Source organism: Pelmatolapia mariae, linkage group LG2 (assembly GCF_036321145.2).
Source record: "Pelmatolapia mariae isolate MD_Pm_ZW linkage group LG2, Pm_UMD_F_2, whole genome shotgun sequence".
Classification (NCBI taxonomy): Eukaryota; Metazoa; Chordata; class Actinopteri; order Cichliformes; family Cichlidae; genus Pelmatolapia; species Pelmatolapia mariae.
Genome location: NC_086228.1, coordinates 6,787,053 through 6,803,751, shown reverse-complemented (window position 1 = coordinate 6,803,751; position 16,699 = coordinate 6,787,053). Strand labels below are relative to the sequence as shown.

Genomic DNA, 16,699 nt, shown 5'->3' with positions numbered 1-16,699 from the left:
TCTGGTCACTGAGTGACTGCATACGTGTGAACTGACTGCATGCTTATATATTTGTACTGGTTGAATGAGACTAAATGCACGTCATGTCTATTTATGCAAACTGAATGAATTCACTGTGTGTCTGTGCTCAGCTTAGGAATATTCGAAAGAATGAAATTATGTAGGCAAAAGTTGAAAAAAATTAAAAATAGCATGCATAAACCTCGTTTTTGTCTAAATGGAATTGTGTGAAAAGCTATGGGCCACTAAAGAAAAGAGCGTTTTACTGTTGGAATAGTGTATTCTGTGTACAATGCCAAATACAGACGAGTGGCGCTGAAATTGAGGGAATCTACTGAAAAAAGAAAAGTTTTATGGCCAGACGAGACAAAGATTGAGCTATCTGGCCACAGAGATGAGAGGTGTCTTTCTTCATCACCTTAAATTAAAGCTAGACAGTATGAACTCAAATCTAATTGCATGTTCCAACAGGACAATGATGCCAAGCACACATCACAAATGGTTTTGGAATAAATAAAGCAGGCTAATATTACACTTTTGTAATGGTCTTGCCAAAACGCTGACCTCAACCCTTGTGAAAAATTGTGGACTATGTTTAAATGCCCAGTCATTGCCTTGAAAGCAATCAATTTAAATGAACTACCAATTGTGCCATGAAAAGTGGTCATCCAGCCAAAAATATGCCTCAAGCTTATTTATGGCAACCAAAGTGTCTGGTTGAGGTGCAACACGTTAAGAGACATTTAGCTAAATATTAGTGGGAGTGTATATATTCATATTTAAGCCTGTATACAAATGTATACTAAAGAAAATCCAACACAAATTCAATTCTGCACCCAATTCTTGTTTTTTTTTTTTTTTTAAGTGATTAAAGATCTGTGAAGATCTGTAAATCTGGGACTCTCCGCCATTTGACCTTAGAACTGAAGAAGCTTCTCGGATGAGAGGTGAAACGCCTTCAAGCAACTTAAAGAAGTCCAGACGCTTTTCTTTCCAAGCTCCTTAGACTACGATGACCTGGATGACTGAGAACCTTCACAGACAAAGATCTGTGAAGCACAATCATTCCACCCTGGATCATTGAATAAAAATTAACATGACATCCATGCCCACGATGAGTGTAAGGGAACTTTCGACCACAACTTTACCTGTTTTGTTTAAAGTCCCAGCTGAGGAGCTGAGGAAAAAACCTTTAGAGCTTAGTCGATTTTATTGCATTTTATCTGATGCCACCTTCTGAGTGTGGTTTGTTGTAGCAGCTAGGATCTGTGGCCTAAACTAGATGATGCCCACAATCAAATATTGGAATATCTGAAAACACACGAGCACAGTATTAATAGACCTGGAACTAGAAAAAACGCATTTTCCTCACTTAGAGCATGGCTTGCCGTTTAAACCCCAGCCCGTCAGGCGGCAGTAATGCCCTCGGCGTGAGCTGACGCCTAAATAACAAAGGTCGACGGACACCGGAAGTGTTCAGAAACACCGTGGACAAGCAAAGCGGTGAGTCTCAATGTCATTATTTCAACTGCATAGTTTTTCTTGAATTTATCCGTAATACCAAAACGTAATATGTCAGTAAATTTTTATAGCGAAACTGAGCTAGTGTGAGCCTATTGCGATTCAAATACCACGCTTTCGTGCAAGCTCAAGGTCTGTTGTACCTCAGGAGCTAGCCTGTTTGAGCTAACAGACGAGCTAACATTTAGCGCGGCTAACCTTAGCTCGTTTGAGATTTTAATTTTGTGTTCTTTGAGACAGGCTACGGATCAATAATCTGGCACCCTTTGGGGGTTCTGTGTTAGTGACTATCACAAGAAGTTTTTAAGACAAGGGCAGGTGATTGTTTATGTAATACTGTTACATAAAACCGCTTTATAAAGCTAACTTGTGAACCTCATTACATAAGCTAACGTTTAAATGACGACTTTACGTTAAAGTTAATACGACACGTATGTATTGCCCTTTATATTTAAAATTCAGTAACCCCAATAACCCCCTTTCCAATGACAGGCTGGTTTCTGAGGAGAGCATTAGATATATTATCCAGCTATTGGGTTAAAAAATATTTGCTTTAAATCCAGCTCACAGAAGCACTTAAGCACTGATGACTGTGTTTGTATGCGTCTTGCTGTCTTTTCAGCCCAGCTCTCCAGTAAACATGGGACGCCACTTTGGAAACTTGGCCAAGGTCAGGCATATAATCACATACAGTCTGTCTCCCTTTGAGCAGAGGGCTTTCCCCAACTACTTCTCCAAGGGAATCCCAAATGTGTGGAGGAGGGTCACGTCGTCTTTCTTCAAAGTTGCACCCCGTGAGTGTTTTTCTTTTACACTATGTTAGGATTCTGGTATACCAGCTCATTATGTCTATAGCAGTAAATTCTTATAATTAAATGAGAGTATATGTAGCATGCTTGGCCTGTTTGTTTCAGCTCTGTCGTTCAAATTTTCTAGTTGAACTTCACCTGGAATCTGGGAGTTGGGAGTTGGGCTCTGAGCTAAAAATGCTGGTATTTTAAGCTATAAAAGGATCTTGTTCTGAACTACTTTAGGCTATTTTTAAGATTAAAAAAAAAATAAAGCAAACCTAGATGACCTGTTAAATTAATTGATTATAAGTTTGACCATAACAGTATTTGTGCTAATATAATAGAAGCGTTTTAGTGGTGTCGTGTGTGAAGCATGAGTGAAGATTTGAAGAGAACGGAGAGTACAGACAATATGATTTTTAAGGATTTACTAAAGACAGTTATTTCACAGTAAGGTGCAGCTACTTAAAAATAAAGTGTCAGATCGGTGATGCTAATCTGTTTTGTCATTATCCTTTTTGCAGCAATGGTCCTTATGTATCTGACCTACAGCTGGGGCAACAGCGTCCATCAGCAGGGCAAGAGGAAGAATCCAGCCGACTACGAGAACGATCAATGAACACTCACAGCCTTTCTAAACTGCCCTCTGTTTATAATTCCAAGTCTGTCTGTCTAACCAATAAAAAGTGAAAATATTTATGTGAAATCAGTTTTGATTGACTGTTGGTTCACTTTAATTCCTAACATTGAATGACAAAATAAAAAAAATAGTTCAGTCAGAGTGTGACGTTTGGAGGATAAGTGTAGTACTCTCACAAATGAAGTTTGGTGATGTTCTGGCCAATCATCTGATGCCTGTGCACACCAGTTTGTCATGTTTCCACTTATTATGTGGTGGATGTTGTAATAGGGCTGCATTTTTACATGTTCTAATACATATTTTGCATTGAATTAATTTCAGTGCACAGAAAAAATAACTGGTTTGGTTAAAAATGCTGGAATCTGTGTTTGAGCAAGATCCCAATGAGTTTGAACAGTTTGATGTGATTATTTGCTATTTTTGATCCCATAAGAATAATGCTGATGAGGCAGAAATAGTGCAGCTGCAGAAGATAATACTAGTCAATTATAAAAGTAGTGCTAAAGAATAGACATATAACTTATTTATTTTCAGGCTCAGTGTTTCTGGAATCATCCCCACGCTTTGAGTCCCAGGGGTGGAGGCAGTGCCACAGCTGTCTTTTTGCACGACATTGAACTTTATATACTGTATTCCTTCCCTGTGTTAGTTGAATCTCTAGATTCACGAGTCTCTAATAAAAGTAGGATAATTGACTTTGATGTAGAATCCAGTGTCCTGCTGGCCACAGTCACTGGTGAGTGCTGTTGCCATGGCAGGATCTGCAACAGCGTAGGTGGGTACTATGTGTCAAAGTAAAAGCAGAACATTCTGTTGTAACATGATTTTGCATCACCTGATGCTAATTTGCTGATGTGACTGCTTGATATGTTTAACTGGTGAGAGTTGCCAGAAACTTAATCAGAAGTCTTAACAGCCAGACAATTTTATTACAGCTGATTTGCAGCTGACAGCTGATTTGAAGTAGTTGTGATACTTTAGAAAATACCAACCTGCTAATGGTTGGCACTACAGCTACCAGAAGTCAGACAGCGATGATACAGACTCTAGTGAGATACTGGGATGTGCAACAGTTTAGGGCGATTATGGATAGAGGTGAGGATGTACTAATCAGTGAACAGGGTGTGCTGAGAAGGTGGAAGGAGTACTTTAAGCACCTGATGAATGTATAAAATAAGAAAGAGAGAGAGGAAGCTGTGAATCAGGAAGTGCAGAGGATTAGTAGGAGGAAATGATGGCAGCTATAAAAAGAATGAGAAGTGGAAAGGCGGTTGGTCCAGATGACATACCTGTGGAGGTATGTAGAGCTCAGCTAAGTTCTTAACCAGATAGTTTAACACAGTCCTGGAGAGTGAAATGATTCCTGAGGTATAGAGAAGAGAAGAAACAAGTGTGACAGACCGAGTGGTAGTAAATATATAGAGATAAAGCTGATGACCCATACCATGAAGATATGAGAAAGAGTTGGTGGATGGATATGGAGCTTCCACCTAGGAGGAAAAGAGAAAGACCACAAAAAAGATTCATGGATGTACCAAAGGAGGACATGCAGAGGGTTGGTGTAACAGAAGAGGATGCTATGAACAGGGTGAGAAGGAATCACATGATCCGCTGTTGCGACCCCCAAAGGAAAATAAAAGACCTGCTGATGCGATTCCGGGTCTGAGCTGTAGGTGGCGCATGATAACATCTCTGTGGTCCCCGCAGTCGGATGCTATTGGTCAGTGCACAGACAGAAAATTCCTGAACGCTGTCACGCATCTGCCGGCGTACCGCATGCTGCTGCTCAGCTTCATGGAACAAGAAGAACAAGGGTGTATCACCGTCCGCTGACTGAGAGCTTCTGTAGCCACCGCTGTCACTTTGAGCACCGAACTGTATTTTTGTTCCTCCTTGTAACTCCACACTACCAAGTTAGCTAGCGATAATGTCAGTTGTAGGCTTTGACGTCGGGTTTTTGAACTGCTATGTAGCAGTAGCCCGAGCCGGAGGGATTGAAACTGTCGCCAATGAATACAGCGATCGATGTACACCGTAAGTACGACTAGTCACATTATTGAGGATGCTTTGCAATCTATCGTGTGCGTCGATAACGCCTACAGAATGTGAATGAATGTACTTTTCTTTATCCTAATATTGAGTGAAGCTAACATTGCTAGCTAGTTAGCATGCTAACAGATTTCACAACAGGAAACAGCATGTGAGTGCTAAAGCTAATGCTAGCAAGCCGGAACGAAATTGTTGGAGAAAAAGAAACCCTGGGATAACTTCATTTTAATTTATTGTTTCTTTTGGGGTTTGAATACATTAATACCATCGAAAAAACATTTAAAGGTCGTTAAGTGACCTAACTAGTCAGGTGATGGATGTTTTACTGCAGGCTGACGGGAGGAGGCCGGAACCAGGCTGTCAAAACCACATTATCAGCCTATTGTGCTTCATTTTTAACGCTTTCGGTCCACAGAAAAACCACATAAAGGACCATAGAATTGTGATTTCAGAATCTTAAAAAATACACGTGAAAAAGTTAATATTATATCGCCAGTTTGTGAACTAGCCGCACCATTGTGAAGTAATTGTTGTAGATGAGAGAGGTGAATTGTGTTTTCTGTTTTTAGAGCATGTGTTTCTTTTGGACCCCGGAATCGATCAATTGGTGCAGCTGCAAAAAGCCAGGTATGTTTTCACGAGAAGCTGAGGGGTGCTGGGTACAGGTTTTGCTCAGGAGAGGATACGGGGTGGGGGTCGCTTCATCACACAGTGCACAGAGCATGAACAACTCTCTACACAGAAACTGCACCAACACAAATCAATTTGCCAAGTCATAAACTGACAGTTTGCGCAGTTAGTAGTTGTGCATCAATTAAACAGAGTTGTTTCTTTTTTTTCTCTGATTAAACAGGTCGTCACAAACTGCAAGAACACAGTCCAAGGGTTCAAGAAGTTTCATGGCAGGGCATTTTCAGATCCATATGTGCAGTCCCTCAAAGAAAACATGGTCTACGATATTGCACAAATGCCCACGGGAACAACAGGCATCAAGGTAAGACAAGTAGCGGGAACATTTGCATTATAGTTAAAATTTTTGTATTCTTTTTCCAGACCTGACTTTACAGTAAACTTGGTTTAACATTTTCTCTAGCGGCTGAGAATGGGTTTGTTTTTCTTTAAGGATCTAATCGAAAACCTCTGAGAACCTGTTGCTGCTCTGTGTCACTAACTGGAATATTTTAAAGAAGCTGCTGCTATACAAAACAATCATTTTGAGCTGGCGCGTAATAAACTTCCATGTCTGTCAATTGGATTTTTGTTAAAGGTGATGTACATGGAGGAAGAAAAGGTATTCAGCATTGAACAGGTCACCGCCATGCTTCTCACCAAGCTCAAGGAGACGGCAGAGAACGCCCTGAAGAAGCCCGTGGCTGACTGCGTTGTGTCTGTAAGTATGCTGTCATAACAAGTCCATGCCTCACACACATGCATTTGTCATGTTACCTGATCAGACTTGTCCTGAATCTGTCTTTCATTAAGTAGGTTAACACAATAACGCCCAAGCTCTGAGAGAATGGCATACAACAGAGACACAGAGTCTATGTTGTACATAGTTTGGTTTCACTAAATCCAGTCTTAATTATTGAATTATCCATATTCTATCAGAAACCCATGACCTTTGATTGTGCATCAGACTTATTTTAGAATTAATACTTAAACTCACCTCCAAGAACTTCTGTTGGTTACAGTAGTGATCCTTCTGCTCTGGAGATCTGCTGCACACTAAACCAGAACTTGCAGACTGGAGTTGGATGAGAGACTCATTTTTGAGACAGCTGCTTATAAGTTGTTTTTGTTTGTTTTTTTTAATTGCTCAGAGTTCTTTTCAAATTGGCAGTGGAAGTTTATTTCTCAGCAATCATACACAAGCATTTCCTTCCGCTTGTCAACCTTCAAAACAATAAAAACCTGTGGCAAATACTAAAGATGCGTCTGATATTCAGTCTGTGACTTTACTGTAATTCAGACACAGATATATTGTGTTGCTTAACATGAGAGCATATTCGTGTGACCAAATTATCCACTGTTTATCAGCTGAGAAAGATCAGAATCACATCATCTGGCTTATAGTGTGTGCCACCTTGCGGGCTGATTAACCAGGCTAATTGACTAATCAATGGACTCCCTTCTGTTCTAACCAGGTTCCTTGCTACTACACTGATGCTGAGAGGAGATCTGTAGTAGATGCTGCTCAGATTGCTGGACTCAATTGCTTGAGGCTGATGAATGAGACAACTGCAGGTCTGTACCAGGGCTTTTAGGCAAGGAAGTGCATCTCACTAATCAACTCTGATCTGACAGTAATTGAGACCTATTATGCTCTTGATCATTTTCTGTCATATTCAAAGTGGTGGATGCTCAAGTCAGTCGAACTGCTCTACATACTCAAATTTCAAACAGGTTTTTTTTTTTCTTAAAAGGAGATATCATAATATGATCATATCAGGCACTAAAAGGGCTACATCACTGCCCAGTATAAATAAAATTGAGTTGAATATAAGATGAGGATTATTTTGAACTTTGAGTCATACAAAGCCACTGTAGCTTGGTGTTGTTTGTAAGCATACTAGCTCCCATCTTCTAACTAGTTAATAAGGTACACCTAAAAATTCTAATTGACTTGATTAATGTCCTTGCAGTTGCCTTGGCTTATGGAATCTACAAACAGGATCTGCCTGCTCCTGAGGAGAAGGCCAGGAATGTGGTGTTTGTTGACCTGGGCCATTCTGGATACCAGACATCTGTGTGTGCCTTTAATAAAGGCAAGCTCAAGGTGTGTAGACATCCCAGTGCACTGCACACAGTTTATCAGTCTACAACTGAGTTTGTGTCATAACCATAACTCTTTACCCTGCCGCTCAGGTTCTTGCCACAGCGTGTGACCCGCTGTTGGGAGGAAAGGATTTTGACGAGGTGCTCGTTAAACATTTCTGCGAGGAATTTGGCAAAAAGTACAAGCTTGATGTGAAGTCAAAGCCCCGGGCTCTGGTCAGGCTCTACCAGGAGTGTGAAAAACTGAAGAAACTGATGAGCGCTAACTCCTCTGACCTGCCACTCAACATCGAGTGCTTCATGAATGACATCGATGTCACTGGAAAAATGAACAGGTAGTTCGACAAGAAAGCAATTTTTTGCTGATTGTTGATATCTGCTTTAAATCTGACGGCATGTTCCGCTTTTCTTTTGCAGGGCTCAGTTTGAAGAGATGTGTGCTGACATTTTGGCCCGAGTAGAACCCCCTCTGCAGAGTCTGTTGGAACAGGCCAGTAAGTTTAATTTAGTTTTTGGCTAATTGAGTTTAAAAATGGAACTCATTAGTTTTTCTTCATGTTTAAGATTAAACTTTGTTTTTATTTCATAAGAACTGAAGAAAGAAGACATCTATGCGGTTGAGATGGTCGGCGGAGCTTCCAGAATCCCAGCTGTCAAAGAGAGAATCAGCAAATTCTTTGGAAAGGAGTTGAGCACTACACTGAATGCTGATGAAGCTGTGGCCAGAGGATGCGCTCTGCAGGTACACTGCAGTCAGGTTTTATTCTGATGTCTACTAGAAAATAATCAGTTGTTTGCATTTGACGAACTTTAACAAGTGTTGATGATTGAGAGGAGTTAATATAATACAATACTACTGCAGCGCTCATTGACACAAGGCCATCCCTCTCCTCAGTGTGCAATCCTGTCTCCGGCCTTCAAAGTCCGTGAATTCTCCATCACAGATGCCGTTCCATATCCCATCTCTTTGAAATGGCATTCTGCTGCAGAGGACGGTGTGAGGTAAAAAAAAGAAAAACGCTTCTTTCTTTTTATCATCATCATCATCATCATCATCATCATCATCATTATTATTATTATTATTATTATTATTATTATTATTTATTTATGCTGAAATTTATCTTAATTATTTAATGTAATTTAATATTCATTTGTTGCAGTGATTGCGAGGTGTTTCCCAAAAACCATGCTGCGCCCTTTTCCAAAGTGCTGACTTTCTACCGGAAAGAGCCTTTCTCTTTGGAGGCTTACTACAGTTCCCCTAATGAGCTGCCTTATCCAGATCCCACTATAGGTAAGAAATGAAACCTTCCTAAAACTGTGTTACCTACACATCAAGCAGACACACAGCTAGATTAGTACCTATAAGTTTTAATTTTTTCGCCCCATAAAGTCCTTAGAAAAATATCTTGGTTGGTGTACCTTTCCTCACTTTCAAATTTACTGCCTGGCCAAACAAAGTCACACACTAATATGTAGTTGAACCCCATAAGCTTTGATGATGGTGCTCATTTGCCATCACTTCTTTTCAATAAGCGTATGCAATGTCTAAAGAATTATATATGTCCAGAATCACATTAATATCTCACCAAGATCTTGTGCTCACGAGTGGAGAGGTGGACCACCGTGTATAGTCTTCTCCAGCACACCCTTAAAAAGTTGGGTTAATGTCTGGACCAGTTGGTGTCCCATTGAAACTGATGTCTCGTGGTACCTGAACAACTCCTTCACAAATTGAACCATCGATGATAAAGATGAAAAAAAATCCTATGATCGAAAAACCTGTTCACTCACTATATCCAGACTATCAGGTGAAGTTTTGGGTGCAGAATGTTGTTGAACCAAGAACTGACCAACTGAAGTAATGCCACATCATCAACACTGCTCTCATAAGCTTGTACTCTACGCTGTAGATGATGAGTACGTCACTTAATCCGCCTTTCTTTGTACCCTGATGTGACCATCACAGTAAATCCTTTACAGACCTCATGATCTTTTTCTGTTGCTCCAGAGTCCAATTTTTATGTTCCTTCTGCCAACTGAAGCATTTTTTTTATTAGTCTCACTGATAACAGTTTTTCTTAAGGCTACACAGCTGTTTAGGCCCAATGCTTTGAGTTCCTTGTGCTGGAAATCCTCTTAATTTCACTATTAAACTTGGCCTTTTTTTTTTTTAACCAGTTTGATCTCACTAAATTTTAAAATGATCTCCAGTAATCATCTTTTTTTTTCTCTCTCTCTCTGATCAGTTTCTACCTAATACATCACGGTTCACCATTATCATCCCAGGTTTTAATAATATGTTGCAGTCTCCCTAGGGTTTTTTGTGTTTTTGTTTTTTTTTAATAAATGCAGACCTATAACTGACCCTGAGTGATATATTTTTAATGACTGTGGGATATAACAGGCAGCGATTAACAAGCTTCACTAAACCTATTTTTCCTAGTTTTTTTTTTTAATCTTTATTCCTTTTAACCCTTTATTTCCACAGGTCAGTTTATGATCCAGAAAGTTGTCCCCCAGGCATCAGGTGAGAGCTCCAAAGTGAAAGTGAAAGTGCGGGTGAACATTCATGGAATCTTTAGTGTGTCCAGCGCCTCTCTGGTTGAAGTGCAGAAGTCTGATGAGGCAGAGGAACCAATGGAAACAGAACAGGCTGCCGACAAAGAGGGAGAGGTAGTTTGGACAAACAGTTCATCACAAAGAGTCATGTGGTACTCATTGTGAGATGCTTCTTCTTAAAGACTTCTTAAATTTCTTCCCACAGCAGAGCAAAATGCAGACAGATCAGGATGAGCAGCCGACTCAGGGAGATGCTCAGAAAGAAACGGAAGAGAAGACGCCACGAGAGAGTGAAGAGATGGAGGTGAGATGTTTGTGTAGAATCAGTTAAATATTGATAGGCCAGACTAAAGTCTCTATGTTAGAACCCTGTAATGTTTTCATTCTTATAATGTTTTATCCTTATGAAGCGAATTCATTAGACTGTGTAAATGTTATAATACAGTTGTTTCATTCTGTGTGTTTATATTTTGTTATACCTTTTTTCCTTAGACTTCCACAGAGGAGAACAAGGGTGAGAAGAAGTCCGATCAGCCTCCACAAGCCAAAAAACCCAAAGTCAAGACAAAAGTTCTGGAGCTTCCAATTGAAAACAACCCACAGTGGCAGCTAGCAAACGACATGCTCAATCTTTTTGTAGAAAATGAGGTACCTATATTTTCACCCATCTCTCACACTGACATTACACAATCCAGTCATCTCGCCTGGGAGTAAGAATGGCTGTGTTTGTTCTCCTCAGGGCAAGATGATCATGCAGGATAAGCTGGAGAAGGAGAGGAATGACGCTAAGAATAATGTAGAAGAGTACGTGTACGAAATGAGGGACAAACTGCACGGCATGCTGGAGAAGTTCGTCAGCGAATCTGTGAGTGAACAGCATCGTCTCATTCATCGTTTAAGATAAGCCGTGATGTAATTAGCAGCAGATTCAATGTTCCTCGACATAATGTGAAATCATTCTAATTCTTTAGGACCGAGATGTTTTGTCCTTAAAGCTGGAGGATACTGAAAACTGGCTGTATGAAGATGGAGAGGACCAACCCAAACAGGTGTACATTGACAAACTGGCAGAGTTGAAGGTGATAATTGCGCTGATTTCGTTCTTATTTCTTTATGTTTCTTGTCTTAGTCTGATCACATATTGATCTGATGTGTGTACCATGTGCTCTGCAGAAACTCGGTCAGCCGATTCAGGACAGGTATGCCGAGTCTGAAGAGAGACCTAAAGCTTTTGATGAGCTGGGAAAACAAATCCAGCAGTACATGAAATTTATCGAAGCCTACAAAATGAAGGTGACTACTATTGACTACAGTATTAAGAAATGTATTTGCTTTTAAATATGTTTAGATGGTATTTTTTAAAAGACATGAACTACTATTAATAGCTTCTGTTGCCTGCACAGCACATAATGTTGCCTGTTTGATTTCCAGGATGAGCAGTATGACCATTTAGAGGAGGCAGATGTAAACAAGGTGGACAAACTGAACAACGATGCAATGATCTGGATGAACAGTGCCATGAACCAGCAGAGCAAACAGAGCCTGGCGGTGGATCCATCTGTCAAAGTCAAAGACATTAAAGCAAAAACAAGGGTGAGTTTAAGATTGTAAGCACTGGGAATATTAGACTGTAGGGTTGGTTCAGTTTTTATTGAATCAACCCATCATTTCATTTTTCCACAGGAGCTTTTCGGGGCTTGTAACCCTATCGTGACCAAGCCCAAACCCAAAGTGGAGCTTCCCAAAGAGGAGACCCCTGCAGAGCAGAACGGGCCTGTCGACGGCCAGGAGAAACCCCAGGAAGCAGCGGCAGACAAGGGAACGCCCGAGGCTGCGGGCAATCCCGCCTCAGAAGCTACAGAGAGCAAGCCTGACATGGACCTTGATTAAAGCAACCCGATGCCTCCTCGAGCGGAGCTGTGCAGGAGCTGATTGTTTTAGATTGAGACGCAGCCTAGCTGTATATCAGAGCCGGTGATGTGTTTAAGGAACTGCTCTCTACGGTCAAAAAGCAGGCAGGGTGTTTGGCACACTGAGCCCAGCTCCTGGTGGTATCTCTGTCTGATGACATAGCATGCCCTCTCTCTTTCTGGATGACATAAATCAAAAGCCAGCTGCAATAATTCTGTTCGGCAATGAGCGCTGTACACATGATGGTATTTATTTCTGTTGTGTGCTCTGTAAGTGTTCTGGTCTGTGTCACAATATGGTTTTAATAAAGTTATTGAAAATCACTTGCACCATCACGGGACATGTGCCGTCTATCATTTTTCAGAGAATTTTTCAGTGCTAATAGCATGAAGCTACAATGAATGAGGAAGGAAGGTGATTTAAGTGACTTTGATGTTGTTAATGCCGGATAGGTCTTTGTATATCACAAAATGCTGATGGCCTGGTAACGAACTAATGTGATTCAGGTGTGTTGACCCAAGGTGAGATCTAAAACCTGCAGGGACACCGGCCCTCGTGGACTGAGATTGCCCACCCCTGTCCTAGGAGGTTAAACTGATGGGAAGGCAAGACTGACAGCCACTTATTACATCTCAAAGATGCAGAAGAGCATCTCTGAGTGCAGAGCACATGGAACTTTGAAGCAGGTGGGTTATGGCAGCAAAAGACAACACTGGATGCCACTCATGTCTGCTAAGAACAAATCAGAGGCTACAATTCAAACCTCACCAAAACTGGACAACAGAAGACTTGAAAACCATTGCCTGGTCTTGTGAGTCAATTTCTGCTGCAACATTCAGATGTCAGGGTATAAAGAACATGAACACATCCTGCCTTGTATTGACGGTTCAGGCTGGTGGTGTCTCAGTATAGGGAATATTTTCATAGCACACTTTGGGGCCCTTAGTATGAACTGAGCATTGTTTAAAAATCCCACAACCTACCTGGTTATTGTTGCTGATCATCCCTTTTTGACTGCACTGCACCCATACTCTCATGGCAGCTTTTTAGCAGGATAACCAAGGCTTAAATCATGTTGTTGAACATAAGTTCACTGTACTCACATGGCCTTCACAGTCACCAGATCTCAATCCAATAGAGAACCTTTGAGATGTGGTGGAATAGGAGATTCAACCGTCTGATGTCATGTCAGTATGGAGCAAAATCTAAGAAATGTTTCCAGCACCTTGTTAAGTCTATGCTATAAAGAATTAAAGCAGTTCTGAGGGCAAAATGGTAGCAGTACCCAGTACAACCAAGCTAATACTAATAAAATGTCCAGTGAAATCTTCATGTCATTTTTAAGCACCTCTTGTTAATGCACAGTATCCACTGTAATGGACACATGTTTACCCCTCTACAGCTGCACATTAGGACTGAAATAAAACATCTGACTCCATTTCTAAAAATGTATTTAATTTATTCATAATTACAATATTTCAGTATTTACTATCTATTCATTTATAATTACCTTTGATTATTCGTCCTACAAAATCCTATTGAGATACTGTATCAAATAACACCAGCCATTCACTGATTATCAGTTATCTTAGTTCAACATTTGCACACCCTGCTTACATATAACCTTTAACCAGCTTGTGGCCTCTGATGTTGAAGTTCACGAAGCATGGACTTTATTTTAGGTCAATACAACAGCTTTTAACTTTCATGAGGGGAAAGGCTCCCTGGGAAACCCAGTTCATGATCAGAATGACCCAACATTTCAGAACTTCGATCTTTATCATGCATGTTTTTATTAACATTGACATACAATTTGAAATCTTCTCATTACATAACATACCATACACACAGGATCAAAATCACAGTTTCTTATTACAATATGTGGTTTAATAAACACTGTGACTGGTGCAACTGAACTAATGATACCACACATCCATATATCAACATATATTTTGCATGTTCTAATTGAAACTAGATGTAAAAACCAAAGGGTCCAAGCAGATACCAGCTGCATCATATGCATTCTCTTCTCATTAGTAAAACTTCTTTCCTGTCTCCCTCCAGAAACATGTGCATGAAACCACATGAAATGTCAGAGTGCAGAATTAATCAGGACTGTGGCACCCAGTGAGGTTTTGGCCTTACCACAAAGGAAGACTACCAGAGCTGCAGCAAAGTACACAGACTTGTGTTAAGTAAGGTAACACAATCTTTGCTTGAAGTATACACTCTGCAGTTATGCTTATGTCCTTAATTATTCCTAAAAGGCACATTTTGAGCAATGTGTTAATTTTTAAAATATCTGCAGTGAAGTTTCTTCTGTTTGAGCTTTTTTCCTATCCAGGTCAAACACCAGGGGACAGCAGAGACCTTCTTCTTGACTTCTGGGGCCTGTTAGTTCGTCCATGTTTTTACACTAAAACCTTCTGGAGCAGCAAGATAGCATTTGATCATCTTTTAAAGAAGCATAGACATCCATGTTTGTGGTTCATAGATAACGGACAGAGGCAGAGTTGTTTAATCGTGAATTTTATTGTGAGAAAGATTGAATGGCAAATTGTGATTACAGCAAATAGCGCTTGTTCTTAGTGATTTTATGTAATACAACTAAAATTCATAACTTGAGATAATATGATATAATGATAACTTTTTTCCAAATTACCTGGAGTTCTTTTATTAACAGATTACACTTGATATGTCTTTAATCTGAGATGCTACCTAACATTTTAGATAAATTAATATTAATTTTAGTCTCTGATTGCGTGGTTTAGATGCAAGCACACCTTAGAAACTCAAATCTAAAATGAGAAAAATGGTGATAATAATTTTTAAAGTAGAACTAGTAAGATTTTCCTATTTACTGTTTTGTGTCAGCAGGTGCTGAATAGCTTTGTGTTGTAGATGATGGCTCATGCTATTTTTGTCATGATGTGCTGTGCAGGCAGGCAGGATTGGACCCAAACGCTGGACTCGTAAACGGGGAGGTTAAACTCAAAACACGACTTTATTAACAGAAAGGCAAAGGGCGATACGAAACTACACTGGGAAGAACTAAAACTAACTCACAAGGAGGCACGGGGAAACCACGGGGAAATGCACAGAACACTGAGGGACGACGCGAAATGGAACAGAGGGAGATTCTGACATAAATACACAGAAGGTAATGAGGGAGGGCGCTACAACCCCAGGAAAGATTTCTCTAGCCAATGAAAAGATTGCACTGGCTACCAAAGCCCACAGACTCGTTATTTAATGGCAGAGGTGAGACAAAGGGAGTTTACAATTCAAAAGTTTATTAGAAGAAACTACTAAAACATAACTGTAAGATCAAAAGACACAGTAACATAATTAAAACACTTTATTAACAACGATGATTAAAACGACATACTCCCTATCACAATGCAACCCTAAAACAAGCACAACATATTAAAAGGAAGCAACTAGACAAAATGGTGGAGACCGGCCACTTGAGGAGGCAACCTACAGGGAGGAGTGCCCAAGGGTGCCACCAATTACTCACCCGTGTGATTTCACAGCAAACCTCACTCACACTAAACTAAAGGGTGCAATCTGCCTATGCCCGGTGTGTACACTCGCATGCATCGGGGAGGGGATTCCACCTCACGTGCCTAGCCTCTGAACAAGCGGCCGCACCTCCACTAAAGCAATAAAAGAAAAGATAAAACGTTAAACAATCAATAAAAGATCTACATAAAACCAACACATCCCAAATCACTGTACGTTATAAAAGTAGTGCATAACAAACAAAACGGCATCTGACAAGACAGCAGCAGTATAATGCACACCTGCAACAAAGGAGGGAAACAGTAGTCAAAGTCCACCCTACTATGCCACAGTATGATAAACACAAAGGTCGCACTTACCACTCTCTAAAGGGCAATTCTAAGTAGCTTTCCTTAAGAGATATGCAGTGTTCGACTGCCTAATGCTCGCAGCCACCTTGGATTGCCACGACTGCCAAATGCCTTCTCTCAGTGGTGAAGCGCAGCTGTTTCTTATAGCCGGGTAATTGTCGGCTGGAAGGTGTGGATGTCAGTGGTGCGTTTATGGACATCATGTAACATCCTAACCCAGAGTCTACTTCACTACATGATTAACTTCCTTTGATCTCAAAAGGTTGATTCGGTTCATCTGGACGTAACGTTTTCAGAGGGAGAAACGTTTCGTCACTCATCCAAGTGACTTCTTCAGTCTCAGCTGACTGCAGGTTTCCCGAACCTTATAAAGATTGCATTTGCACAATGACTGAAACTAGCCTACTTAATGAAAACTTCTCAGATTGGAGTTGTAAAGGAATTAAATACTTATATTCATATATATAAGTATTTAATTCCTTATATATATATTCGAAGGAACAGACTTTATTCCGTTTGACAGACTAATTATACAGTATGGGATTAACAAGAACAGATGTTTAGAATATCAACAA

The 16,699-nt window shown here is 40.3% G+C and overlaps 2 protein-coding genes across 2 annotated transcripts; both read left to right on the top strand.

The window, feature by feature from the left end:
- Positions 1–1,401: 1,401 nt before the first annotated feature.
- Positions 1,402–3,021, top strand: LOC134635077 (cytochrome b-c1 complex subunit 8). The gene is made up of 3 exons (XM_063484593.1): positions 1,402–1,503; positions 2,144–2,315; positions 2,837–3,021. The coding sequence occupies exons 2-3, from the start codon at positions 2,162–2,164 to the stop codon at positions 2,929–2,931; spliced, it is 249 nt and encodes an 82-aa protein (XP_063340663.1). The 5' UTR covers positions 1,402–1,503; positions 2,144–2,161; the 3' UTR covers positions 2,932–3,021.
- A 1,648-nt stretch (positions 3,022–4,669) lies between these two features.
- hspa4b (heat shock protein 4b) lies at positions 4,670–12,584 on the top strand. The gene is made up of 19 exons (XM_063491968.1): positions 4,670–4,986; positions 5,571–5,628; positions 5,855–5,995; positions 6,269–6,391; positions 7,146–7,245; positions 7,644–7,777; positions 7,867–8,111; positions 8,194–8,270; positions 8,367–8,518; positions 8,672–8,778; positions 8,937–9,070; positions 10,268–10,452; positions 10,544–10,642; positions 10,831–10,986; positions 11,078–11,203; positions 11,310–11,417; positions 11,512–11,631; positions 11,770–11,931; positions 12,022–12,584. The coding sequence occupies exons 1-19, from the start codon at positions 4,880–4,882 to the stop codon at positions 12,226–12,228; spliced, it is 2,541 nt and encodes an 846-aa protein (XP_063348038.1). The 5' UTR covers positions 4,670–4,879; the 3' UTR covers positions 12,229–12,584.
- The last annotated feature ends 4,115 nt before the right edge of the window (positions 12,585–16,699 follow it).

Excerpts from the sequence above, each read along its gene's own strand:
- LOC134635077 (XM_063484593.1), top strand. The coding sequence starts at position 2,162 with ATGGGACGCCACTTTGGAAACTTGGCCAAGGTCAGGCATATAATCACA. Across the intron at positions 2,316-2,836 it reads TTTCTTCAAAGTTGCACCCC|CAATGGTCCTTATGTATCTG; the intron begins GTGAGTGTTTTT and ends TCCTTTTTGCAG.
- hspa4b (XM_063491968.1), top strand. The coding sequence starts at position 4,880 with ATGTCAGTTGTAGGCTTTGACGTCGGGTTTTTGAACTGCTATGTAGCA. Across the intron at positions 10,987-11,077 it reads ATCTTTTTGTAGAAAATGAG|GGCAAGATGATCATGCAGGA; the intron begins GTACCTATATTT and ends TGTTCTCCTCAG. Across the intron at positions 11,418-11,511 it reads ACAAACTGGCAGAGTTGAAG|AAACTCGGTCAGCCGATTCA; the intron begins GTGATAATTGCG and ends TGTGCTCTGCAG.